This window comes from Pyrus communis, chromosome 5 (assembly GCF_041283825.1).
Source record: "Pyrus communis isolate YQ-2024b chromosome 5, ASM4128382v1, whole genome shotgun sequence".
NCBI lineage: Eukaryota > Viridiplantae > Streptophyta > Magnoliopsida > Rosales > Rosaceae > Pyrus > Pyrus communis.
The window spans coordinates 9,430,485-9,455,688 of NC_142569.1; the positions used below are offsets into that span (position 1 = coordinate 9,430,485).

General features: G+C 35.3%; 3 protein-coding genes across 6 annotated transcripts; 1 reads left to right on the forward strand and 2 right to left on the reverse strand.

Annotated features, from left to right (window-relative positions):
- Positions 1–4,958: 4,958 nt before the first annotated feature.
- LOC137722237 (NAC domain-containing protein 21/22) lies at positions 4,959–10,461 on the forward strand. The gene is made up of 3 exons (XM_068461195.2): positions 4,959–5,394; positions 8,521–8,795; positions 9,795–10,461. Exons 1-3 carry the CDS (start codon positions 5,229–5,231, stop codon positions 10,308–10,310), a joined length of 957 nt encoding a protein of 318 aa, XP_068317296.2. The 5' UTR covers positions 4,959–5,228; the 3' UTR covers positions 10,311–10,461.
- A 4,629-nt stretch (positions 10,462–15,090) lies between these two features.
- On the reverse strand, positions 15,091–18,139 carry LOC137723511 (photosystem II 10 kDa polypeptide, chloroplastic). Of its 3 annotated transcripts, none has more exons than XM_088694189.1 (5): positions 17,802–18,032; positions 17,571–17,629; positions 17,076–17,131; positions 16,458–16,510; positions 15,091–15,409 (listed from the first exon to the last, which is right to left on the reverse strand). In XM_088694189.1, the coding sequence occupies exons 1-5, from the start codon at positions 17,959–17,961 to the stop codon at positions 15,375–15,377; spliced, it is 363 nt and encodes a 120-aa protein (XP_088550315.1). In that variant the 5' UTR covers positions 17,962–18,032; the 3' UTR covers positions 15,091–15,374. The 3 variants fall into 3 exon arrangements, with proteins under 3 accessions (XP_088550315.1, XP_088550316.1, XP_068318815.1); XM_088694190.1 differs by having other exon boundaries at positions 15,128–15,397; positions 17,802–18,031; XM_068462714.2 differs by lacking the exon at positions 15,091–15,409 and adding an exon at positions 16,013–16,303 and having other exon boundaries at positions 17,802–18,139.
- Positions 18,140–19,432: 1,293 nt separating this feature from the next.
- Positions 19,433–23,308, reverse strand: LOC137726313 (FAD/NAD(P)-binding oxidoreductase family protein). Of its 2 annotated transcripts, XR_015962520.1 has the most exons (10): positions 23,150–23,308; positions 22,931–23,030; positions 22,224–22,404; positions 21,801–21,876; positions 21,518–21,697; positions 20,969–21,066; positions 20,665–20,753; positions 20,392–20,565; positions 20,220–20,302; positions 19,666–19,806 (listed from the first exon to the last, which is right to left on the reverse strand). XR_015962520.1 is itself a non-coding variant. In XM_068465225.2 (9 exons), the coding sequence occupies exons 1-9, from the start codon at positions 23,295–23,297 to the stop codon at positions 19,635–19,637; spliced, it is 1,218 nt and encodes a 405-aa protein (XP_068321326.2). In that variant the 5' UTR covers positions 23,298–23,308; the 3' UTR covers positions 19,433–19,634. The 2 variants fall into 2 exon arrangements, 1 of the variants encoding a protein (XP_068321326.2); XM_068465225.2 differs by lacking the exon at positions 20,220–20,302 and having other exon boundaries at positions 19,433–19,806.
- Positions 23,309–25,204: the final 1,896 nt, after the last annotated feature.

Genomic DNA, 25,204 nt, shown 5'->3' on the forward strand with positions numbered 1-25,204 from the left:
AAAGCCACTGCAAACAACGAGGCCACACAAATTGCCGAAGCAACACAAACAAATCGACCAAGCGACACTTAATCTACTAGCCTAATCCACTCTAACAGCTACAAACAAAACATAATAACAAATTACAAATAAAAGATTACAGCCGATAAACGTCCACAATTTTAACAAATTGGTTTTTTGATTTGTAGAGATGGGAAGTCGAAGAAAAGAGGGATAGGGAATAGAGGGCTCATAATGTGTTCTGGAAATTTTCATTTGTTTGTGGGTTTTGTTATTTTAGTTCCAAGTTTCTACATCAATGATTTATGAAATAAATGGGTTGCTTGTAAGATGAATTAATACTTAGAAGTTAAATTAGGGTTTGTGTTTCATGTTGGGGCCTATGGATTGTGGAATAAACTTTACTTTTTGACGTACTACAAAACTGGAATGGAACAATTTCTGGTTCAAGTGTTCAACTACAAAAATTTGTGAATTTTTTTCCATAATGTGCATGTGGTGTACATATGGTGTGCATGGCTATAATTTAATATGAGAAGTAGGAATGTTCACTAGTTATAATGCACGTCTGTTGGGCCCCGAAATTTAGCGAGTATGACGACAACCTAGTTGGTCTCGACGAAAAACAAAATTGAGGAAAAACTTAGAGGACGTTAAGGGTCATGCGTGTCCATGAGATAATGACAACGAGTATCATGTTTTCCACGTGCATGGTTAAGCGGTGGTTGATATACTTAACAAGACTTTTCAAACTGCCACAGTAACCTTTTATACGTAACAATTATGTTTTAATTGTATCCACTATACCAATAGGTCCCCGTTAAAGTTTCTTATTAATGCGAAAAACAGCTTGTTGCTCGATCTTCAATTCTGTGCATATGATGTGCATGTATTGTACATATGATGTGCATGTGGAGTGCATATAGTGTATATGGTGGTGACGTCACAGGTGATGACATCATTTTTTCTGATTCCGAAGATAGAGTTTGTGAGCTCTGGATTTTTGGGTTGGCTCAGATATGTGAGCAAATCATGTGCATGTCACTAGAAATAGATGATTTTTAATGGGATTTCCAAAATCTAGGTTTTGGTCAAAGATTTGTAAACTAAAGATCTTCAAGGGATTTCCATAATCTAGGCCCCATATATTCCCGTTAATTACACGATGCACGTCCACAACAAAACCAACATCATTGCACGTATTGTTACAGATAACAAATTTGGGATGTTTTTTTTTAACTTAAAGAGAGCAGGCATGCATCGGCGGAGGAGAGAGAGATTGCAACAAAAAAAAAAGGTGTCTTTAGTTTTTCATAATGGATTTTCTTCGACATTTGAAAAAAAATTGGACTGCAAATTGGTTTTGACCCATATGGGTTTTGAATGGGATTTCAAATTTAGGGAAGAAGATGATGATTTGAGGAAGAAATCCCTAATCTGCAATCTACAAGCACAGAAATCTATTCATTTCCCAAAAGGGCCAATCAACAAAAGCAAACAATCTCCAAATAAATCTTTCACTAATCTAAAACAGCCCATAAATATCAATTTTAGAGAGAGAATGATTGACATGCCTCGACCCTGATATCTCAAATATCAGGGTAGACACATGCTGGCCAACGCCCGAAGGTGATGAAGCCATTTTAAACATGCATGCAGACAAAATAAGTAATTAGAAAGAATTATGCTAATGTGGAAACGTATTCAGAGCATACAACTAATCAAAATATGTGAAAGGATTATTATGAAATAACTGAGATTACAAAGAAAGTGGGTCCTACATTGAGAAGACTTGAAGATACCTATGCAGAGGTGTCCTGACGCCGGGATAGTGTGCCTCGATTCTAACTCCTGAAGGGGGCGCAAAACAAAGGGTGAGTGGACCAAAGTTTACAATAATAATACTAATAATAAAAAAACCATTTTCTTTCTGAAAATACTAACCCCTTGTTTTGAAAACACATATATAGTACGACATAGTAGGTTTTCTGAAAACTCTAGCATGCCACAAAAAAGCATTCATAAAACATGTACGTGTAAATCGATGCTCAATAATGGCAATATCGTCACCCGAAGGCAAATCCATAAACATCCGTAAATCACATTCATGATGTACTTAACTAGGGGTATCATAGTGGCTCGAAGGCATAACCATCACCAAAGGTGAAGTTGTACGACACCAGGTTACGCTAGTGAAGAAAATAAGGGTCTATCACCCGAAGGTGAAACTATATGACTCTGGGTTACGCCAAAGAAGAAATATACATACACATACATACATATATATATACACACACACAAACACATAACGCACCGACACTAGCCCTGGGCTAGTGAAGCTGGGAGTATGTCATAGATCTCATCAACTGTGTTCTATGGCCATAGACATCTACATACTCGGTTGTGTGTATGTGTTGTATGATAAGCCACTAGATAAGCACCGAAAACATATTTCAAAATCTCATATCAAATCACCAGAGCTCAAAAGCTCAAAGCATCATCTCATTAATCCATAATGAAACATATTCGTAAATCCGTAGAATTTCATATACGAAAATCCAATAATTCATAACCTTTTGTAAAACGTAAATTCGATATATCATAAATAATGCATAAAACGTTAAATCATGAAATCATGCTTTTCGTGAATGCAAGCGTAATATTTTATAAAAACATGAAAGTTAAGAAGGGGTCCACTCATAGATTTTCCATTACCCAGGAGCCATATAAACTAACAAGGATGGATCGCTTCTATCGACGCACCTAAATACAATTTGAGACCATTTAGTAAAACTCTACTAAAACGATTGAATTTGAGAAAACGAATAGCGGATTTGGATTCGGCACGTTGGAAAACCTAAGGAGGGACCTCGGGTTCCTTCACGCGCCGAGATGGGTTGTCAGAAAATTCGCTGGTGCAGCTGTGGACGGCGGCGAAGCATAATACCTCCGGCAGAGGCTCAAGGGCTCTACACACCTGCCATGATGCACACCAATATGCCGCCCCAGGGAACTGGGATTAGGTCCGGGTCGGGTCGAATATGGGCTTTGGGTTGTTGGGTTGGGCCTGGGTTAATGAATTACATGGCCCAAAGGTTTGGGCCGGGTTTTGGGTTGTGGGTCGAGTCGACCTAATTTCAGATCGTGGATTGGCCGGACTCCACAAATAAGAAAGCTAGAGCTTTCCAAGCTCTGATCATCCCCAAAACTTAACTAAAGCTAGTCATGTAATATACCAAATTGAATCCTATTGTGAGGTTTTGCACATTCTCCCACCCTTTAGCGGGATGCCTTTTTGCTCACCCCCTCAAATAGTGGTAATGCTCACCACACCATTCTATTTATCACACTTGAATGAGTTTAAATTTTGAAATTTGTGTTTATCCACTACATAGATCTCAAAATTTAGACTCATTTAACTGTGACTAATAGGGTGGTGAGCATCATCATCACTTGAGGGTTGTGAGCAAAAATATTCCCTTTAGTAAAGATAATATATATTGAATATATAAAAAATCATAAAAAATGAAGCAAACATGTATTGGTACTCTTAAAGCCTAATTGTGCACTTCTTATATGAAGATTTTTTTTTTTTTGGGTAAATAACAAAAAACTACCTCAACTATTGGTCTCACAATACTTTCATACCGCATTTTTAAAATTGACAATGTCATACCTTATCTTTAGAATTTGGTCCAATATTATACCTCTGTTAGCTTATCTGTGAATTTCTCAATTAAATACTGACATGACTTGATTCGGAGCCCACTTTCTATTAAAAAATTAATACAATATTAAAAAAAAAAATTACCCTTAAAAAAAAAAAAAAAAAAAAAACTAAACGCCCATCTTCCCCTTCCCTGCATCCAAAACATAGATCCCTTTCCCTCCAACCTCCAACCCCTTCCCTACCCACGCCAACATCTCCCCCCGCCAGTCGATAATCAAAACTACTGCCTTCTTTTTCATCACACATTTCTCGCTCATCCATTTATCTCATCCACTCCACCACCACATTTCTCACTCTCCAAAAACTCCTCCTTCTTTCTCATCACACTTTCTCTCTCTAAACTCATCCCCCCTACTCCTCTCTCTCACTCATCGCTTTCTCTCTTTGCGCCTGTTTCCTGCAATGGCTCACGCCGATTGCTCAGCTCCTTCATTGCTCCAGCAATGGCCGCTCCTTCGCCACCCGGCTGCTCCAAAACAGACTCTTCGTCGTCGATTTCGTCAGCTTGTACGGTAAATCAAAGCAGACTCGCAGGAAATTCGGAGCCTCCTCTGACCATCGCACCTTCCCTCATTTCGTCTCCAGGAACTACCACTCGATCACCGCTGCCTCGGATCAATCAACTCTGATGAGTAAAGGCAGTAGTTTTGATTATTGATTTTGGGGGGGGGGGATGTTGGCGTGGGTGGGGAAGGGGTTGGGGGTTGCAGGGAAAGGGAAAAGGAAGGGATCTGGGTTTTGGATTTGGGTTAGAGGGAAAGGAAAAGGGTTAGGGAAGATGGGTGTTTTGCTTTTTTATTTTTTATTATTATTTTTTTTAATATTTTATTAAATTTTTAATAGAAAGTGGACCCCGGATCAAGCCATGTCAGCATTTAACTGAGAAATTCACGGCCAAGCTAACGGAAGGTATAACATTGGACCAAAATCTAAAGATGAGGTATGACATTGTCAATTTTAAAATATGAGGTATGATAGTGTCGTAAGATCAATAGTTGAAGTAGTTTTGTGTAATTTACCCTTTTTTTTTTCTTAATTGAGAGAGTTTAAAGTGCACAATTAAAATTTTAAAATATCAATCACAATTCTGAAAATAAACAAAATAATAATAATAAAGTAATTCCATAGAAGATGGAAAGGGGAGAAGACCAAAAACTACTCTACTGAATTTCCCCCAACCCCACCCCCATTATAAATGTGCACATCAGCAGGTTGGCACTGATATGTACGTAGGCAATATTAAATTAGTCCCCTCTACCCCTAAAGGATGGATTGTGCTATTCAAACCCTAATAATTTTAATTTTTACACGGAATTACTATTTGACTTAACCCGCGCTTTGCCTTCCCCTCTTATTAGTTTTCATATATATACACCTCCCACTTGGCCTTCTTCGTCTGAGAATTGGGATCTCTCCCAACAAAATATTCTCCCTGCTTTGTCCTCCCCTCTCTCTCTCTCTCTCTCTCTCTCTCTCTCTCTCTCTCTCTGTGGAGAAAATGAGCAACATAAGCATGGTGGAGGCAAATTTGCCACCAGGGTTCAGGTTCCATCCAAGAGATGAAGAGCTTGTGTGTGACTATTTGATGAAGAAGGTGACTCAGTCTGATTCAACCCTTATGATTGAAGTTGACCTCAACAAGTGTGAGCCTTGGGATATTCCTGGTAAGTTTGATTGTCACTTATACACATATATACATATATACATATATGATCACATGTTATGTTCATTTCTTCTGCGTGAAGTTATATATACATAGCGATCATGCAAAACTTCAATTGCCATTTAAGTTTTTAAGTTCAGTAATTCCCATATGCATAAATATTAACAACCTCATTATAAGTTTATAATTGTTAATAACCAGGAAAAGGAGAGCTAAAATGGATTATACATGTGTATTGCTGTTTTCAGCTCTCTTTCTGTTTGAAAATGTTTTTCTAGAAAATATCTATACTTATAGCTATTTGGCAACTCAAAAATACTATTTTCTTTGCTGTGTTTGTGCCCAAATTTGTGGGTGAGGTAGTGATAGCAACCGGACTGGCTAGAATTGTTCAAAGTGTTGTGTTCTTGCAGCTGGTCTGCCACAATTTTGTAATTGATAAAACCAAATGCGACTTGTGTTTAGTCAGTAAAAAATGGTTGATTTTTGTGTCATGGCCTCTACCAATATAGTGATATAGGAGTGGACCAATGATATGTGACGGATTGGAAAGTGATGCTGATATATAGCATGTTCTCGCAATTATTGTGATTAATTAGCTTACAATTAATACTACAAGTTGCTTAGCGAATTCTAGGCATTATTTTCCTATTCTTTTCTTTTTTTTCCTTAGTCTTATATATAATTATTGACTTTTAGCTTTCCATTTTCTTTTAGGGTTTGCTGGATTAAGAAAACATTAATTTTAGATTTATATGATTAGTTATCGTTCATGCTATGTAAGCCGCTTTTAATCTTCGGATAGAACAATAGATTTAAGATTAAAAAAAAAAAAATTTAAAAAGATGTCCTGATAATAAACCTTATGTGTGCTAAGGTATCACTCGTTTTCGTAGTATGATCTAGTTAGGTAGCAAATCACATTTGTAGTGAATCATTATAAACTATGCTTTCGTTAATTATGGCAATAATTTGACTATCTTTTTTTTTTTTTTTTTTTTTTTTTGTTAAGTATAATGGAGGAAATCAAATTTTGACATAGCCTAATCCTAACTCATTTCAATATCCATCCTCGTCATTGAAGCTAATTCACCAAGTTTAACAATTTGATCTTCTTTTGTACCACTACAAAAAAAAATTTCTACAATTGTAGAAATGATTTTATTTTCAGGAAAAATTATATAAAATGATGATTAGTGAAAACATTAGAGAAAGTGATGATTAATGAAAAACATTTGAATAATTACTTTAGTAACGAGGTTTTGTAGAACTGAGTCCTATCTTTCACGAAGACTTACGATGTATGGTTCATCTGTCAAACTTTAGCACACTTTGGTCATTCAAATGTGGGCAGACAACTTAATTTGAACCATGCTTGAGATGTATGGCCCACTTTTCGAATTCACACTTATCGACATCTGTCAGCCGTCTACGTGCGTATACAACAAACATTTTTAACATCTCTCTCTCTCTCTCTCTCTCTCTCTCTCGCAAGTTACAGAATAGGCTGATTTGAATCGTCCGGAAGCTCCCAAATAGGCTGGTTTGGATCGGCCGGAAGCTCCCAAATGTATAGGCAAATTCATTTCCCATGGTCCTATCTTTACTTATTTTGTGTATAATACAAAAATTTCTTAATCATTTCTTTTGAAGAAATGGACGTTCTTGGTATTTCCTAACCAAAAGTTATGATAGTGATTGTGATATATAACAAAGCAAACCCCAAAGTCTAGTTTTTATCCCGTTGTATCCACACACGTGTATTCAACCAGGTTGGAAGGAATTAAACTTTCGTTTTCTCATCCTCACCGAAACCATTTGAAGGCTTAAGGCTCACCATCTTCCTCTAGTCATATCTCCTTTTATTTTTCAAACATATTCTTCTTCAAACTTCTATTTATTTTATAACTTTAATTATAACAAAACAGTTATGTGATAGAAGTTCTCTTAGTAACAGTTTTCAATCCATAATTATTGGTCGTTCCACTTTATATACATGCATCAACAATTAACCATTGCTTATATATATGTAAAAATTTACTGTACACATATTCGCTCATATATGTAAAGGTGGTTTTTATTTTAAGTTCTCAAGGACAAGACGCCAATACATATATAAAAAAAAAGAATTATAATTCTTACCCATGCATGATTCACGATCAACTAACACTTAACTCACACTTTAAAGCAAAGAAACCTTTTGTGAATTACACAAAAGAGAAAAAGAAAAAACATTGCGGTGACTTGGTCAATTGCCACTTTATGTTCAATAATTTTCTCTTAACACTTGGATACCGACCCCTCATCAACTGCATAATAGTTGGATGTAGTTCAGCTATTTTGGCCATGGATGATGATGAGTCACCACCATTTTCTTTTTTGTCGCCATGTGCTGGCTATCAAGAAGTCTTCGGTTGACATCACTGCATATAATGCATATTAATTTAATTGAAACTGGAATAAACCAGATTTGATCTGAAAAATATACCAATATATGGTAAGAATGTATACATACAAAAATACATACAGATATAAATAAATATCATATATATTATTTGAAAATTTATTGATGCATGGCAAGGAAAAATTAAGTGCATGTTTAAATTGGTAATATTAGGTATACCAAGTTTTTAAACTAATTTTTTTAAAATATATTATGTAGTTGTTGATGATTGGATTATTATTTAAGTGTTAATTAATGTGTTGCTTATTTCCTACTGATAATACATCATTTAATTTCAAATTTTGGTTTACATAACGTTACCCATTATGAAAACCCTCTAGCTATGTTTTATAATTGTTCCCTCAACTATTATACTCTTTAAGTTTTAACCCATTAATAAAATAATACATGTGGCATGTTGTTGTTTGTCTCAGAGTTCTGCGTTTAGGGTTATGGTCTCTTTGTTGCATGATGTCGTTTGTCTCAGAGCTTAGGATTTTGAGGTTGTTTTACCGCTTGTGCGTTCTATCACATTTACAATCATATATAACTTATCTAATAAAGGGGATTCTCACCTATGTGATCCGTTACGTCGATCTCTCTTAGAAATGTGGTTAGCAAAGTAATTTGCAAATATGGTTCAAATAACAATGTTGGTGACTCACTAAGCGACAATTTTTGCAGAAAGTGCTTGTGTGGGAGGAAAAGAATGGTACTTTTACAGTCAGCGTGATCGTAAATATGCAACAGGGCTTCGAACAAACCGTGCAACTGCAACGGGGTATTGGAAGGCCACAGGAAAAGATAGACCGATCCTTCGCAGAGGAAGCCTTGTGGGGATGAGAAAAACCTTGGTCTTCTACCAGGGTCGAGCTCCCAAAGGCAGAAAATCCGATTGGGTCATGCATGAGTTTCGGGTTGAAGGTCCCCTAGGTCCTCCTAAAATCTCTTCGCTCAAGGTATACTACATCGATCCGTCATTTCATTTTCCTTCTCAAATTTTGACCATTATAATCAAAATACTCTGAGATGTTATTGGCATTTTAGGAGTCATCGTACACTTCTTGAATTTTTGCCTTGTGTTTTTATAAACAATTAGTGCTAATAACAACTTTCTTATACTTCATATGCGTCATTTTCAATCATATTACGAAAACCCTAATATTACAAGAATTAAATGCATATCAACTCCAATAGTAGGTCAGCTAATATAATCAGAGAATGTAGTCTTTACATATATATATATATATATATATATATATATATATATATATATATATTTCCAAACAGCATTCTGCTAGAATTTTAAAAGGTAATTGGGTGGCAACTAGCAAGTGGGATCTTACAAAACAATTTCCATTATTTGTAATAAGATCTTTGACTTTTTTGAAAATATTTGTTTTTCCTCTTCATATATACAACCAAAACCCATATTTCTCCACTTGTCACGACTCGAAAATTAGATGCAAGATTTAATCTTGATGGTAGCTGACCTAAGCAGATCCTTCTTCATATATTATATGTAGGCTTCTTACATCTTAGGAAAGTCAATTTATATAGTTAATTCACATCAGCTGTAATGCATTCTAATTTCATCTATGTTCAACTTTCATGCAATTTAAAGTCCAAGGACTAATTTGTCCCTTCGCCTAAAGTATTGTAACTGTGGCTGCTACAGATTGTTAATTGACAAGTATTAATCATGCCTTTGTCATCTATTCTAAAGAAATTTTATGATACCGAAACACAAGTTGTATGGTGTATTATTTTCTATATTAGGGTTGGTGAGCGACAATTGTGATATATATGTCCTACTTACAATTATTCGTATTATAATTCGAGTTGAATATATAACATTATCCGGCCACAGATAGAAAAGTTGCTCCTACTTCGGGTTTTTTTTTTTTTTTTTTTTTTTTTATGCTTCACATATACTAACAAAATAATTTCCTATGCAGGAAGATTGGGCTTTGTGCAGAGTGTTTCATAAAAACCGAGAGATAGCCGCCAAACCCAGCATGGGAATTAGCTGTTACGATGACACAAGCACTTCAACTCTGCCTGCCTTGATGGACTCTTACATCAGTTTTGATGGCCGAACTCAATCTCAGACACAAACTCAGACTCAGCCCCAAGAGTCTGAGCAAGTGCCCTGCTTCTCCATGTTCTCCCAGAACCAAAGCCCATTTTTCACACACACTGACATCACTAGTTCTCAACCAAACATACCCACCAAGCACAATAATAACAATGACACAACTACATTTGGAGGGTTGCCAAATATGACCAATTTTCTTGATCCTTTTTCATGTGACAAAATTGTGCTAAATACTGTTTTGAGTCACCTTACCAAGATGGAAAGTACTACTTATCCTACTTTGAATGGCTCATCACCAAGCTTTGGCGAAGGAAGTAGCTCAGAAAACTACCTATCTGATGTCGGTATGCCCAACAATATTTGGAGCCACTACTGATCTCATCATTTCATGTAGAATTCAAACAGAAAGAAGAAAAAAAGGATGAGCGATTGTTGTCAAAAATTAAAAATTATATAGAAAATAATATATGCACGTGCTTGTATTTTCCTCCATGCTATAGTAATTAAATCTCGCATCTGGTTAAGTATACTGCTTTTTTTTGTTGCCAATTGTAGTTTAACATTTTCATTGTACGTGTAACCCTTGCCTCCATTGCGGAATCTTAAGGTTAATTAGATCATAAAACCATGGATGGGATTGGAAGCTAGCTTCTTGTTGCTGGATAAGATGATTGAATTTATTCAAACATCATGAGATCACACCAATGACATTTCATAACTGTCCATCCAAAATTCAAGTATGAAAACCAGGGACGAAAGATGCATCTTTGGTTTGAAAGCTAGTTAGGAATTTGAATGTGTTTTTCTTTTCAGGGTTAGATTTTAATAACGAATTTTGGATTGTCGTCATTTTGTTTCTAGTGGTTCGTATTTAAATTTATCATTTATATATAAAAGCTTTGCAATCAACATTGTTGTTTTAATGAGTAATGCTAAAGAGATTACCTACTTAAACCAATTTTGTAGACCAAATAGTGTGACAATTGATGGTAATTAGATTTAAATAAAGAATTCAATTATCAACTGTCACATGGTGTAATTTACAAAATATAGTCTATAAATATGACCTCCCTAGCTAGCATCTTCTTGTCTTAATTAGTATGTAATGATGGTACCCAGTAATTGTGAATTGGGCTTTCCATCTACTCTATGACAAAATAGTCGTCATCATCTTAAGAGATTTAAATTTTCTTAAACTAAAAATTAATTTTTTTAAAAGATGAAATGTACACTTGGAACACTTTAATCTTCCTTTGGATTTTTCTTTTTTTTTTGTTATATTTTTGTCATCTTTTACAAGAAAGAATTGCCTCTTTAGCTTAGCTAAGTGTGTTGACAAACATAGCATAACAGTTAACAACCAAAAGATTCGGTCTTATTTTAGATTTTATTACTGTCTCTTTCCTATATGTAAAACCAATGAGGATTAAAAACAGTTCGTGTGCGTGTGCGTGTGTGTGTGTGAGAGAGAGAGAGAGAGAGAGAGAGAGAGAGAAAAATCCTTGCGAGCTCCGCACAAGGATTCGCTGACAAAAATTCTTAAGGCAGCGTTGGATATTTTTCTCCTCGCGAGGAAGATTATGACTGACTGTGGGCTCTGGTAATAAAAACGTCAGGAATCTGAGCGAGGAAGATGATGATACATATAAAAACACTAGCTTTGTGTTGAGTTATGCACGATGCATGTACCATTACTTATTAGTTTTTTGTTTTATTTTTTATAATTAACTTAATATGCATGTATGTTGTTATTGTCAAAGACCTATTTCGTCCTTTAAAAAGATGTTTATAATTAATTTCAACCCTTGATATCAAATTTAAGAATGGACTGGTGATCACTATGAATCTCTAATCGTTAAATGACCAAAAAGATTGGACTCTTGGCTCGCATTGATAATTTAATGACCGGAAGTTTATGTACAACATGACTAAATAATTTTGGGTATTTACATTGTATTTTCAGAAGTATAATTAAAGTTCAAAGCAAAAATATGCATGATAAACTAAAAGCTAAACAACTTAACACAAATTGTTCAACTTTGAAGGTTAATTAGCTTCCAAAAAGATTTGTACTATCTATTTGTTCTTGGTCAAATGAAGTACTGTGTATCGAGCTAAACAACTTTAACACAAATTTGCATTGTAAACCAAAGAAGAACAGAAAAACAAACACAGATTGACAAATCTAATTATTATAAAAACAATTTCTTACACAATGTGGTCGTTGGGTTTGGTATGTAGGGCATAAAACTAATTATAATATTAGTTCTCCATATTGGAGTACTTTTTTTTTTTAACAGAAGCGAGAGTATTTTATTACAAGTAACAATCAACTATAAGATTTGTTAGATGGGTATATTTTTTCATAAATTAATTATAATATTAGTTCTCCATATTGGAGTACTTTTTTTTTTTAACAAAAGCGAGAGTATTTTATTACGAGTAACAATCAACTATAAGATTTGTCAAATGTGTACATTTTTTCAATGATCAATTTTTTGATCTAGAGATGATTCACACAAGAAAACAAAACATTTTAAACTCCTATATGGCCACCATGAAAGACCACTAGAACTAAGAGGAGTTTCAACATAAATCTGCCTCAAAAACGGCAGATGCAACAAACCTAGAACAAGTGCCTCACATAAAGCCACTGCAAACAACGAGGCCACACAAATTGCCGAAGCAACACAAACAAATCGACCAAGCGACACTTAATCTACTAGCCTAATCCACTCTACCAGCTACAAACAAAACATAATAACAAATTACAAATAAAAGATTAAAGCCGATAAACGTCCACAATTTTGACAAGGACAGCATATGCGTGGGTGGCCCAAGCCAGAACCCCTGTCGTTGCGGCCGTCGACCACCACGAAACCAAAGCAACCTTCATAAAATCGTCATGTTAGCATCAGAAGCCACTGAAGTCGTGTGGGTCGCAGCTTCGCGAGGACCGCAAGCGTTGGCATCCTTGAAAGTAGAAAGATCAATATCAACTAAATTCTAATATGTTGCTACTTAGTACTACGGTATGGTGGTATTCCTCTTCACTTATAAGTAAGAAGTCTTAGATTCGATTCTCGACAAAGACGAAATTGAACTATACCATTGAAATCTATTATGAGGCTAAACCCACCATCTTCTCCTTATTAGAATATGTTGTGGTCAGATGCATAAAGCATTTTCTTAATTATTTAAAAATACTAAAATGAAAATTAATATCTGAAAAATACCATCTCATGCATGTACATTTTTACATTAAGCGACTAGATTCGTATGACGTAATCATTTACTTTTTATATAATAAAAAAATTTCGAAGATTTAATACATACCACACGTATGCACCCTTTAAATCGGGATCCTCTAAAAAAATCAAATCCATTATCTTCACTAATACTTTGGGAAAAAAAAAATATCTTCATTAATACGAGGAAAAGTCAGCACACTATTTTATAAGGTCCCTTCATCTTTCTCAACTCTGAACCATGATTTAGATCTATAAGTATTGGGCTCTATCTTGAATCAAGGCCTAACCCACACAGCCCACTGTCGATTCGGTTTACCTAAAAAATTGGGTGAAATGTGGAACGATTCACGTCGGAACAAGGGTGTTTTACACACCCCCTTCGCCCTCCCCCTGTTACATTTGATGACTTTTCTTGTAGGTGTGGCTATGGTGGCTTTGGCTCTTGGTGGATTGATTTTGTGCAATACTTTCAGATGTGGGTTTGGTTCGTTTGCATTTTTCTGTTTGGTGCGATGTCTTTCTTCGGGGAGGTAACAGCGGATGTGGCAGTGGTGACCCGTTTTTGGCTTCGGGATTTTAGGGTTTTTACTGTTTATTGTTTCTTTTGTAGCCAACAGGCTAAATCAGTGTGGGCCTCTCTTTGTAGCTGAAGTTGTAGCTCTCATTGTTTGGGCTTGTACTTTGTTTAGGTTTAGACCTTTCTAGCACAAATTGTATCTTCCTTTCATTAATGAAGCTTCATTTTCGACCAAAAAAAAATCAATGAATTTCTCAATATGAATAATTATACAACTTCCTTCTTACAATATGCATACGAGTTCAGCTCATGATAGTAAAACTTTTGTATGTGTCTATATATAATGTTCGTATAGCTTGGGTTAGAGACTGGAAGTATATATGAATTGAAACAGACTCCACGTTGGTTCTTCATTACTTTTTTAAGGCTCCTAATGCAATTGTTTGGCTTCTTATGATGGATTAGAACAAATCATCTTTGGCAACTTCACCATATATGATTTATTTGTACACACATATATAAGAAGGCAATCAAGTCGCAAATGCTTTAGCTTCATTCGGGGTGAAGAGTTATGCTTGTCATTGGTGGTCTACAGTTTCGTCATTTGTTGCTTCTACTCATACTCGTGACATTTCGTTTTGTTCTTAATATCGTTTTTGTTGATACTTCTCTTTGTGGGTTTTGGCTTAGTCCCCCCACTTGTATCTTTTCTTTTATTATTTCTTCTTTTCTATTAATAAAATTGTATAAGCGTTGAGGAGAGATGGGTGGGGGCTTCGGGGTGTAGTAGTCCTCTTCCCCTCAGCTAAAGGATAGGTGTCTTGCACGCGATAATTGCCGAAGAGCTAATCTCGCATAATCTTTCTCTACTTAAAATTTAATTTTAACCAATTACTCCCCACCCACCCCCCACCAAAAAAAAAAAAAAACTTTTATAGTTAGCCAATTTCCCCACTTTCCCACTAGCGTCAGATTTTGGAATTTTTCATTCAATTTTCCATCTATCTTGGTCAGGTGCACGACATGTGGCAATTGTCTAGGGACCAAAAGGTAATTTTATGGTTAATGTGGACAATATCTTGTTTTTTTTATTCTTCTTCTCTTCCTCTAGTTCACTCTATGCACTTTGTTTCAATTTTATCTCTAATGTAGGCAACTATGAATCTTCTCCATTGTCTTGTTTTTTTAGCAAAATGTTGTGCATTTCGTTATCCTTCCTTGTGACTGGATTCACATGAGCTCTTGGTTTACATATTTCAATTCAAGATCCAAATTCAAATAAGAAAAGTAATTACTCATCTCAACAGAATCATTCCTAGAAACTGGTCAATTATAAATGTTCACGGGGTAATCAACTAAAATTAAAGTTTAGGGAGGAAACTGATCAATTCTAAAAGTTCAGAGGATAATCGGCTAAGATTAAAGTTCAGGAGAAAATTAGCAAGTTCTTACAAGTTCAGGGGAAAAATCCACGTTATAAATACAAAGTTAGTATGTGTATGTTAATTTTCATACATCTTACAATAGCAAGAAACATTTATGACTACATAACCAGTCAACTGACAGATGGAGAAAATTTATAGTCCTCCTTTTCTCCTTGTATCCATTCCCCTTGCTATGTTGCAGTTGGGTTTTTCCATTCCTTTCTTCTTCTCCTATTTATGTCAGGAAATCATTTTCCTTTTGCTTTATTGCCTATAGAAAATTCTAGGTGAAAACTAAAAGTAAGCTTCTGTTAATGAGATAAATTTTGATAGAGCAGTTCTTAATAAAGGATGAGACTATCGTGGATTTGGGTGAACCAAAATATAAGTTTTATGCTTCTGTGAGATTTGTCGTGCATATAATCAACTTGATAAGGCTAACCTACTAAAAACTTTATCCTATTTGAGATGCTCATGCTTTTATCATAAAGTAGATTAATTATGAGTCAAAATAACTAGAACTCCAAGTTTCTTTTGGGAAGCTTAAGTTTCTTTCTTCTTCTAACATGCATACCCAACACCTCTGACATTTACACAATCGACTGATACGTACATAACTATTGGTTAGTAATACTTGTTTCAACTTGAAGAAAGTTAAAGTTCTACCATAAAACTAATTAATAATATGGAGAATAGCCTAATTACTTATAACATGCATGCTTCTTTCTTTGATGTCGAATTCATACTCTCAACACAATTTTGTTAAAGGAGTTTTCAAGTTCAATTCCCCTCTTCCTCGAGATCAGGGACAACGGAAAATAAACCTTATATGCACGACAATGTACTCACCCGCCAAATACAATCCACATCCAACCCAGCTCAGAACTAAATAAAATTCGAACAATAAATAATGAAGTCCAGCACAATATACTACAGGCATCAAACTGGATCCATGCCAAAACATTACAATTAAGGTTTACACAGAGTATTTCTTTAATGTTCTTGTTTAGAGCAGCTAGTTGGGACAGGCTATAGTAATTACAAACACATAAATTACAACCAAAGATGAATAATTAATAAATTTACTATGACAAAGCACTTGTGTTGTAGACAAGAAGAGCACCCCCTGCAAGAATGCCAATTAGGGTAACTGCCCAGATGGCCAATCCAGTAACACCTGCACTTTCATGCATATTAATTTATTAATTCGCTTTCATAAGCATTACTTAATTACTACATCAGGTCAAGCAAGAAGATAATGCAACTGTGCCTTCTGAATTCTTAAATTTAAGCATATTAAACAATATTCTTATGAAGTTGAAGTTGCTTACCCCCAGCATAGACATCACCACTTGGAGACCAGTCATCTTTGTTGTAGATGGGGCTGCATATCAATTATCAGAAATAACTTAACAGCCTAATTAATTTGAAAATTTATTCATTTTGAGAATGCGTAGACCGTTAGAGGGCATCAAGCAACTAAAAGGATACTCCTTGTCAAACAAAAATAGAAAATATAACAAAAAAGAGAGCTAGTTTCTTCTAATAGGGAGCTGTTATTAATAGTCTAATTAACGATCTCATGTTATTACAAAATCCGAAATGTTTGATAACTAAATCGAAAACAACTTTTGAATCTTAAAACCATAGTCTGGGATGCTAGGGTTTAGAAGCATCCATATATAATACTCTTTCATACCATAGGTAATATTATGGATGCTTCAAAAACATTGAAATAAGAGATAGGTTATCAAGTCAATCAATGATAATTTTAGCAAATATAATTTACACATTTAAGTTTAACCCTTAATTAAATTGGTCAAAAAGGACTCATATAAAAAACTCAGTACCACGAGAAGTAGATAATCTAAATCCAAAAGTAAACTAAATAGAGCAGTGAGAATATTCACACATATATATATGGCACGAATGAAGTTTGAGAGTTGTACCTGTATCCATCAACATTAGCACCGTACTTGTCTACAAACTGGTAGACACCCTTTCCCTGAATCAAAGTTTAAGGGTTCAAAAATTACAAAGCAGATCGATTGAATATGCATGACGCTGATCAAAGAACAACAAGAAGGAATCTATATACTTCTGCAGATTGAAATGAACATGCATAGATACTTATATATAGATTTCTATAAAGGGCATGTAAAGCCCTTAGGTTAGTCCAAGTGCGCATGCGTAGCGAACGAAGGGAGTAATGAGTTAGGATTAGAGTAATAGATCAAAGGTTCAACTTACTAACAAAAACAAAAGAAAAAACTACTCACTAATAAGTCTCTCATGCAAGCGCTTATATAGTTCATATTGACCTAGTACATGAACCGATGTGAAACACAATTTTAATGATTTTCTTTGTTTGATGTGAAGCACAGTAGTTTAGCTATTTCGTAAATGGTAACAAAAATGAAAAGTAAGAAAGACAAATTAATTACCTTACCCTTCCTCCCGGAGGCATCGGCACCATCCCTCAAGTCCATGCCGCCATTAATTCCTGCAACACATTTTTATTTTATGTATTATCAAAATCAATCCTAGCTAAGAAAAAGGCCCGTCTATGTAGTTCTATCGAACTTTTTGTTTTTATATTTTAATTGAGATATAGTTCGTTTTCTTCCATGAGATTTGAATTCAGAAAAACTAGATTATCATGCACATAGTGCTACCATAGGGGGTGGCAGTCCTGATCTTCTTGCCGCCACTTGCTTGCACCTTGAATGAAGCAGAAGACCTGGAAAGAGAGGGAAGGCCTCTCACTGCTGGCTTGTCAACAGTGAAAGGAGATGGTTTTAGGCTCACTGAAGAAGTCATGACTGAGGCTGCCATTTTTGCTTAAGCTTCTCTTCTCTGGACTCCTGCTGCTTTTTCTTTTGCTGATCGTGTGTTGTGCGGCATCGAAGTCCCTGATAATAAAAACACTAACCATGGAGGAGAGTGGACACGTGGCAATGGTTCATTGGGTGGTTGTGGATATGATATTGCAAAACATTATCCAAATGGGAATATTTTTGCTCTGAATTTTCTCCTCTTTGGATATATGCAAATCCAAGACCCCGTCTTTGAATCTGACACGTGGACTAGGGCCAAATGGGAAAGAGATTTGTGGTTTGGAACTTTCGGGATTGAACCTAGACTCCTCTTAATTACGGAAAAGGATCCGTTTTTGCTCTGAATTTTCTCCTCTTTGGATATATGCAAATCCAAGACCCCGTCTTTGAATCTGACACGTGGACTAGGGCCAAATGGGAAAGAGATTTGTGGTTTGGAACTTTCGGGATTGAACCTCGACTCCTCTTAATTACGGAAAAGGATCCGCCGGATCCTTTTCCAAGGGATCCTAGGGATGTAATGATTTTGATTATTTATCGTATAACGTACAGTTGGAAAATTTTAAATTTTAAATTAAATATAAATAGTATTTAACGATTTCTGACCGAATAATGTACGATGAACGGTCACAATCACTGGATCGCTAGGATTCCCAGAAAAAGAATCCGATGAGGATCTTTTCCCTTAATTACAGTTATACTAATGACATGTTTACTTTTAGGGAATTTTTATTAGCACTCCAAAAATATCATTCCACACTTCAAACTTTCTATATTGGGAAAAAAAATACATTTGTAAGAAGTGTAAAATAAGAATTTTAGAGTGCCAATAACACTTCTCTACTTTTATCTGTATCTAATTCACTATATATATATATATATATAGGGTAAATTATATGTATATATAATGTCAAAAGGCAAAATCGGTGAAACATTCATAATTTTAAAATTGTTTCTCCCATTAAATTTTCAAATAAAATAAGAAATTCACAAAAAAGAAAAAAATATATATAGAGCCAATTGACACACGCATGTGTGTGGCAACATGCTCGTTTACGTAGAACGTGAATTAGAACCATTTTGACTATTGAATTGCTTGTGTTTGTTAAAATATGAGGTAGTGAAATCATTTCAATTTATATTTCTTTATATATGTTTACTAACACATGAAATAAAAAAAATAAAAACAAAAGTGTAATGTTTATCCTTAAAATTCGTAATCTACGATTTTAAAATCAAGAATCAAATCAACTAGAGGAGACTACATGCTCTGATTCACTTTCTCTACTTCCTCTATACCTAGCTACTTTGATTCCTTACTTCCCTATTACATGTTTTCAATTTCATGCTACATTTTAGTGGTAATCGAAAATCAAGCGAGAAATTACACTAAAGAAGTGCAAATGAATTACCACCAAATCAAAAAAAATATAATAAAGTAGTGCTACATTGAGCTCAGAACAAAGAACTTGAAATGAAATGGAATTTCTTCATATATGGTTTATAACATCATAATTCATAGTGAATAATGAACAACACATTTGCTTATAAATTTGAGATTATTTTCTTAGTAGAGTCGAACCAAGTTGTTACAGACTTCAGTACTAAGAACCAAATACAGAGGAAAAGAAAGCAAATTACTGGTTAAAATAATAACACTAATGATAATTATCATAAGCAGCTGAGGATCTCTGTGAGTTTTGAAGCAGCAGCTATTCCGCTAGCTATAGCACCTTCAACATTAGGACTAACACAGAAATCTCCACAGATGGCAAGCCTCTTGTTTTTATCCCAAAGGCATTTCTCGTCTCTGGCTACACTTGCGGCTGGAAAAGCACTTCCCCTACAAACAAAATCCAATGGTATCACACAGCTTTAAAGCATTGCAGAGTATCAAGAATGAACTCAAATATATATAAATGATTTTAGACTGCATTTTGAGATTACACCTTCACCTAATTATTTCAGATCCCCAAACTCACAAGTATTTTCGTTCCTGTTGTGGACTTTAAACTAATATAACAGAAAGAAAAAAAAGAAATTTATGGAAACTTTGATGCAAAGATTTTTCTAAATCTCTAACCGTGCATTTCACAGATTGGCTTAGGCTTGGACAACATTCAAAGGGATCCTCATTGTGTGAAAAGACAGCTACATTATAAAAGACATTTATCTGTGCGATTAAAACCAAGTACAAGAATGCACAAGAGAAAAGATTGTTCAGGCTGATTCAGCCTGAAAATCGAGGTAATTGACCTGGACTGTCTTTTCTGGCTTACTAATAAAGCTTGGTCCCCATACTGTACCGAATGGCCCGAGTTCAAACAGTCCTTGTATTGCTGGCCAAAAAAGGTCCTTTTATTTATGTTTGTGATATGATTAGTATTAGACAACTAGCACTAAATATTGAGTTCTAGAATATACTGACCATCTATGAGCTTTCTTGAAAAAGGGGTGTGGAATATTAAGTCCCATGCTTTGAAATTCTTGGAATAGTTCTTCAGCCACTTTTGTCAATGTTGCATTCGAAAGTTTCTGAAGTCCAGTTTGAGCAATTACACTCTGAGCATACTCCATTGTTGAATGCAAAACCCATCGCTCGCTTAAAAAAGAAACAAATAAACGGAAGATGGCAAAATGATAAGGATAACGCCAACACCAAATAAAAAAGACGAGGTGGATTGTTATATTCCATGAATACCTAGAGGTAGAACGGCCAGGCTTGCTGCTGTCACAATGAGCCCAGCTTAAGACTTCAGAACCTTTTATTGAGAAACCTTTGAAGGGTATCTGAGTCAGAAATTAGGCACCAGGGTCAGCCCAGATCAACATCAAATACAAGAAAAGAGAGTTCAAACTAAAAATGTGATACAAAAGGTTGCAGGAATACATGAAGCCAAACCTAGCATCCCGAGAAAAAGGAAAAGTTGAACCATGTAGAATTTGATGAATGCACAGTCTACAGATGACCATATAACTTTAAGGAGGCGTAATAAATATCTTACTGATGACACAGGCTCTGAAAATGCTATCATGAGAGCAAAGCATGGATGGACAGGAATATCATTTAACTTAACCGCCAACTCTGGAATTAAATTTAAATCTGCACACATCGCAAATGGTTAGATCCACAATGCTATTATGCTATTCTTCAGAAAACAACGCGGTCAAGTTCCAATTAAGAGGTCAGAAAATAGGAGGCTTTATTCAATGCAATGATACTTTGTAAGCATTCCAACTGTTGTTCAATGTGATGCATCCTACTCAAGTTTCATTTCCTCCATAGCTAGAGTCCAAATGGTCAGAAGGAGGAAGGGATATGTAGTAAAAACAAGTATTTGCTGCTATGTCATGGTTGTAGTATCCATGTAAATATTAACCAAACAGGACAAGATCGTCAATTTGACCCACCAATAGGACAAAGTATGCATAACATAAACCACTAACACTGGCAAGCTCACCAAGAACTGCCACTTAATAAAAGGACTAAATATTGCAGACAATTTTCTAGACATACTTCAAATAAAAAGAACTTGAAGGAGTGAGTTCAATACCAAGAGGTGGTTGTCTTCCCGTAACACTTGTAAACCTGGGCGAAACTAGGTTTTTGTCTGTTGCAACCACTCCCTTAAACTGGCCAAGATTTTGCCCATCTGAACCTATCAATGACCACAAATTTTCATCCTCTAGCCACTCCAATTTCCCAACACTCGCCCCAAACTTACTTTCCACTCCTAAAGAAAATTATAACGCAAAGTAAGCAATTAGGGATAATGGAAGTAGATATTCAACCTTGAATGGAAATCATTCCAACAAAATCAGTAGTTTAGTACATACCGGGCTCCTGGCTTAATGCTCTGCATATAGAATTCATGCCTGGGATACCCACATATCTCTTACTTATTAATCCTTCCTAAATGAAATTGATATTCAGATTGGCTGAAATGACATTTCTTGACAATAAAATAGATGAGACAGATGGGACATTTGTTTAACAAAACTCAGCAGAAACAACAATAAGAAATTGAAATTTTTATTATAAGACTAATGATAACAGAAAAGAGCGACATAGAGGATAAAACATATCCAGAAATCCTTACGATTATAATTTGGAGCCAACTTAACACGACAATACTAGATAAACACATAAATGATGTAATCAAGATGAAGCATAGGTACTCATGACCCAACATATTTCACAAATGACATGTTTCCAGTCATTACAAAACACGCTTGCTGATTAAAGCAGTACTTGCAAACCTGGTCGAGGTCAAAAAATTTGTTGGAAATGCGATCAAAGAAGCCAAATTTCTCTTTCCAGCAAGCAACAAGACCCTTTGATTCCCATTCATGAACAAGACCGAGAACCTCGGTTTTGTTGGCATTGAAAAATGGAGCACCATGGTCAAACAATAGCTCCTTCTCATCTTCAACAACTTCTCTATATGAATTTGAAAAGGATACAATCAGTGAATTTGTGGTAAGAACCGGAAGAGAAAAGAAACTCATTTGTAACAACTGCTTCCCAAGTTATTTGAATTTCCAAATAGCATTGAAATCAAAGGGCTTTCTTTCTTAATAAAATGGTAAATGTACTACGTGGTCACATCAGTTTGTACAACAGCGATAAACCAACCGATACGGCATTTCAAAATAGCAGTCGTATCAGTTTGAAAACAACTTGAATAATTTAGCAAAATCCTCTAACATTTCCCTAATCGCATACATTAAAACCTCAGTCTTTGTCTTTTGGACTTCTTCCAATCAACAAAGGGTCAATCAAATAATGAGAATTCAAAATATAATCTTATGCAGTGTGCCAAAATTTTCCCACTAACCAAACAGAGCATAATAAAGAAAAAAAACCAATTTCTGATAACCAATTGCACATTTAATCCCCAAACTAAATAAAAAAATTTTAAAAAGAAAGTGGACGTAAATTTGTAAAACAAGAGTAGAAAAGGTACCTTCTTTGAGACATGCGGCCGCCGGGGCCTCTGGCAGACTCGAACAAAGTTACAGACACTCCATTTCTGGCGAGAGTTGATGCACACACTGCTCCTGAAACTGCAATAATCAAATCAGTGATCAGATAATATGATTTAATCACGAGATTAAACAAACAAATTACAAATCAAAAGGAAAAAGGAAAGTAAAAAATGGGTTCTGAATTTTGATGTTTTTACTTCCACTTCCCACCACCGCAACTTTAGTGGTATTCATTGCTTCACTCCTGCTCAAAGTCTGCTCTGCTCTCTTTCCTTCCTTCCCACCGTTCGTTGCTTCACTTCCCGGCACAAACTGAAAGGCAGTTGGTAGTTGGATCTCTACCATTAACTCAGCTTTCAGCATTATTGTTGGACCATTAAAGATTCAAGCTTGCTCTTAACGGGCCTCAATAATCGGCCCACGGTTCTACAAAAATGAAAGTATTTGGGATGGGCGCGGTGTGGTTTGGTGTGGTTTCGAGTGAAACCGCAATCGAAACCAAAAATTTTTGTGGTACGGTTCGGTGCGGTTTTGAAGCCAAAACAGAAATGAAACCAGACCGTTTGGTTCGGTTCGATGCGGTTTCAAACGGCTTCGGTTTGGTTTTTGAGAAAAAAAAACTGTACAATTTAAAATATACACATATTTATGCATAACATGGTCTTATTTTCCTCATATATTAATTAATGAATATGCAGCAAAGCCAAAAATAGCAACAACAATGCAGCAAAACTGCAGCAACAAACAGTGGCAAAACTGCAAAAAAAGAGGAAACATAAAATCTGGCAGCATCTAGATGTCAATCTTCCTCAAATTAAGGGATTAAACTTAATAGAGAATCCCATGGAAAGAGGAAACATAAAATCTAGCAGCATCAGTCACGCCATATCGTCTAATATCCATATGCAGCATCAGTCACCTCATATCGTCTAATACTGCAGCAAAAAACAATAGCTAACATGTACCAAAACTGCAACAAATGACAACTACTAAATTGAGACAACATCCAATGCATCAATGGGTTTAAACTTTAAATCCTTACGCATCACATCTACTAAAATTCAACTTGATCACCAATCACAATATTTTACTACAACCCATTTGAAAAGTTAAGTTTGCCATAATACAACTAAAGTTCAAACTTCAAAGTTTCAAACAAAGTTCAATGTCAAAATGCCTTATGGCATTAGTACAACAAAAAAAATAAATGGTTCATGGAATTCAACAAAGTCTTGGTTTCAACTTACATTGCATCGTTCAAGTTTCAAACCTTTGCCTTTCCTTTTCCTTTTGGACACTTATTCTTTGAAGGTTTAGGAGGCATTTGAATCTTTGATTCAAACAAACCCTAACCCAATTCCCCTTTTGAATCTTTGATTCAAACGAACCTTAATTGTAAAATTAATTTAATTACAAATTATTAACTAAACTAATTAATACAAGTTCCAAGTTTTTACCATATTAGCTGGAACGAAGAGCAGGTGAATGATTTGCCAAGTCTGTTTTGCAAAGCTTTTGATTTGCAGATGAAGGTGATCTAGGGATGCAAGCAGTGAGGTCGCAGAGATGCAAGTAGCCAGGTCGCACGTAGTGAGTTCAAGGCACTGATGTCGACTGTGGAAGAGATGAATATGGGTTTTGACTTTTGAGAGAGAGATGAAGATGAGTTTTAAGGAAAAGATGAAGATGAGTTTCAGCCTTCAGGACTTGAAGTGAAAAATTGGATGATAGTCCAGTAACCTAGTTGAACTAATTAAAAGTTTAAAACATAACATGCGGTTTCTGTTTCGGTTTCGGTGTGGTTTTGAAAACCCAAAACCGAAACCAAACTGTTTTCTTTGTTGCGGTTTGGTTTTGAAACCGAAACCATTTCAAAATCGCATAACCAAACTGTTAGTTGCGGTTCAATTCGATTCGTGTTTCAGTTTCGGTCCCAAGTGCTCACCCCTAGAAAGTATAGATTTTTTTTTTCTTATTTTTTGTTATGGTCCTTACGACTTGATTTTATTCTCACCTTTTTTCGAGGAATTTTATGTAAAATTTTGTTATATGATGTATTGTGTTTCAATTACAAATATTTGAAATTTTTTTCCTATCATGTCTTGGTTATAGAATTTGTCTATAGCTAAGATATAACTCACACTCTAACTCGTGAATACTCCTTATTCACGGGTTAGAGCGTGACATCAATAGACTTTTTTTTTGGGGTTCCTCGACGCTTTAATTTTGAATAGTGTGATGAGTTCCATTGG

Excerpts from the sequence above, each read along its gene's own strand:
- LOC137722237 (XM_068461195.2), top strand. The coding sequence starts at position 5,229 with ATGAGCAACATAAGCATGGTGGAGGCAAATTTGCCACCAGGGTTCAGG. Across the intron at positions 5,395-8,520 it reads TGAGCCTTGGGATATTCCTG|AAAGTGCTTGTGTGGGAGGA; the intron begins GTAAGTTTGATT and ends CAATTTTTGCAG. Across the intron at positions 8,796-9,794 it reads CTAAAATCTCTTCGCTCAAG|GAAGATTGGGCTTTGTGCAG; the intron begins GTATACTACATC and ends TTTCCTATGCAG.
- LOC137723511 (XM_068462714.2), bottom strand. The coding sequence starts at position 17,961 with ATGGCAGCCTCAGTCATGACTTCTTCAGTGAGCCTAAAACCATCTCCT. Across the intron at positions 17,132-17,570 it reads CCTCCGGGAGGAAGGGTAAG|GGAAAGGGTGTCTACCAGTT; the intron begins GTAATTAATTTG and ends ACTTTGATTCAG. Across the intron at positions 16,304-16,457 it reads TGGTGATGTCTATGCTGGGG|GTGTTACTGGATTGGCCATC; the intron begins GTAAGCAACTTC and ends ATGAAAGTGCAG.
- LOC137726313 (XM_068465225.2), bottom strand. The coding sequence starts at position 23,297 with ATGGTAGAGATCCAACTACCAACTGCCTTTCAGTTTGTGCCGGGAAGT. Across the intron at positions 22,405-22,930 it reads GGCCGCATGTCTCAAAGAAG|AGAAGTTGTTGAAGATGAGA; the intron begins GTACCTTTTCTA and ends AAATTCATATAG. Across the intron at positions 21,067-21,517 it reads GGGAAGACAACCACCTCTTG|ATTTAAATTTAATTCCAGAG; the intron begins GTATTGAACTCA and ends CGATGTGTGCAG.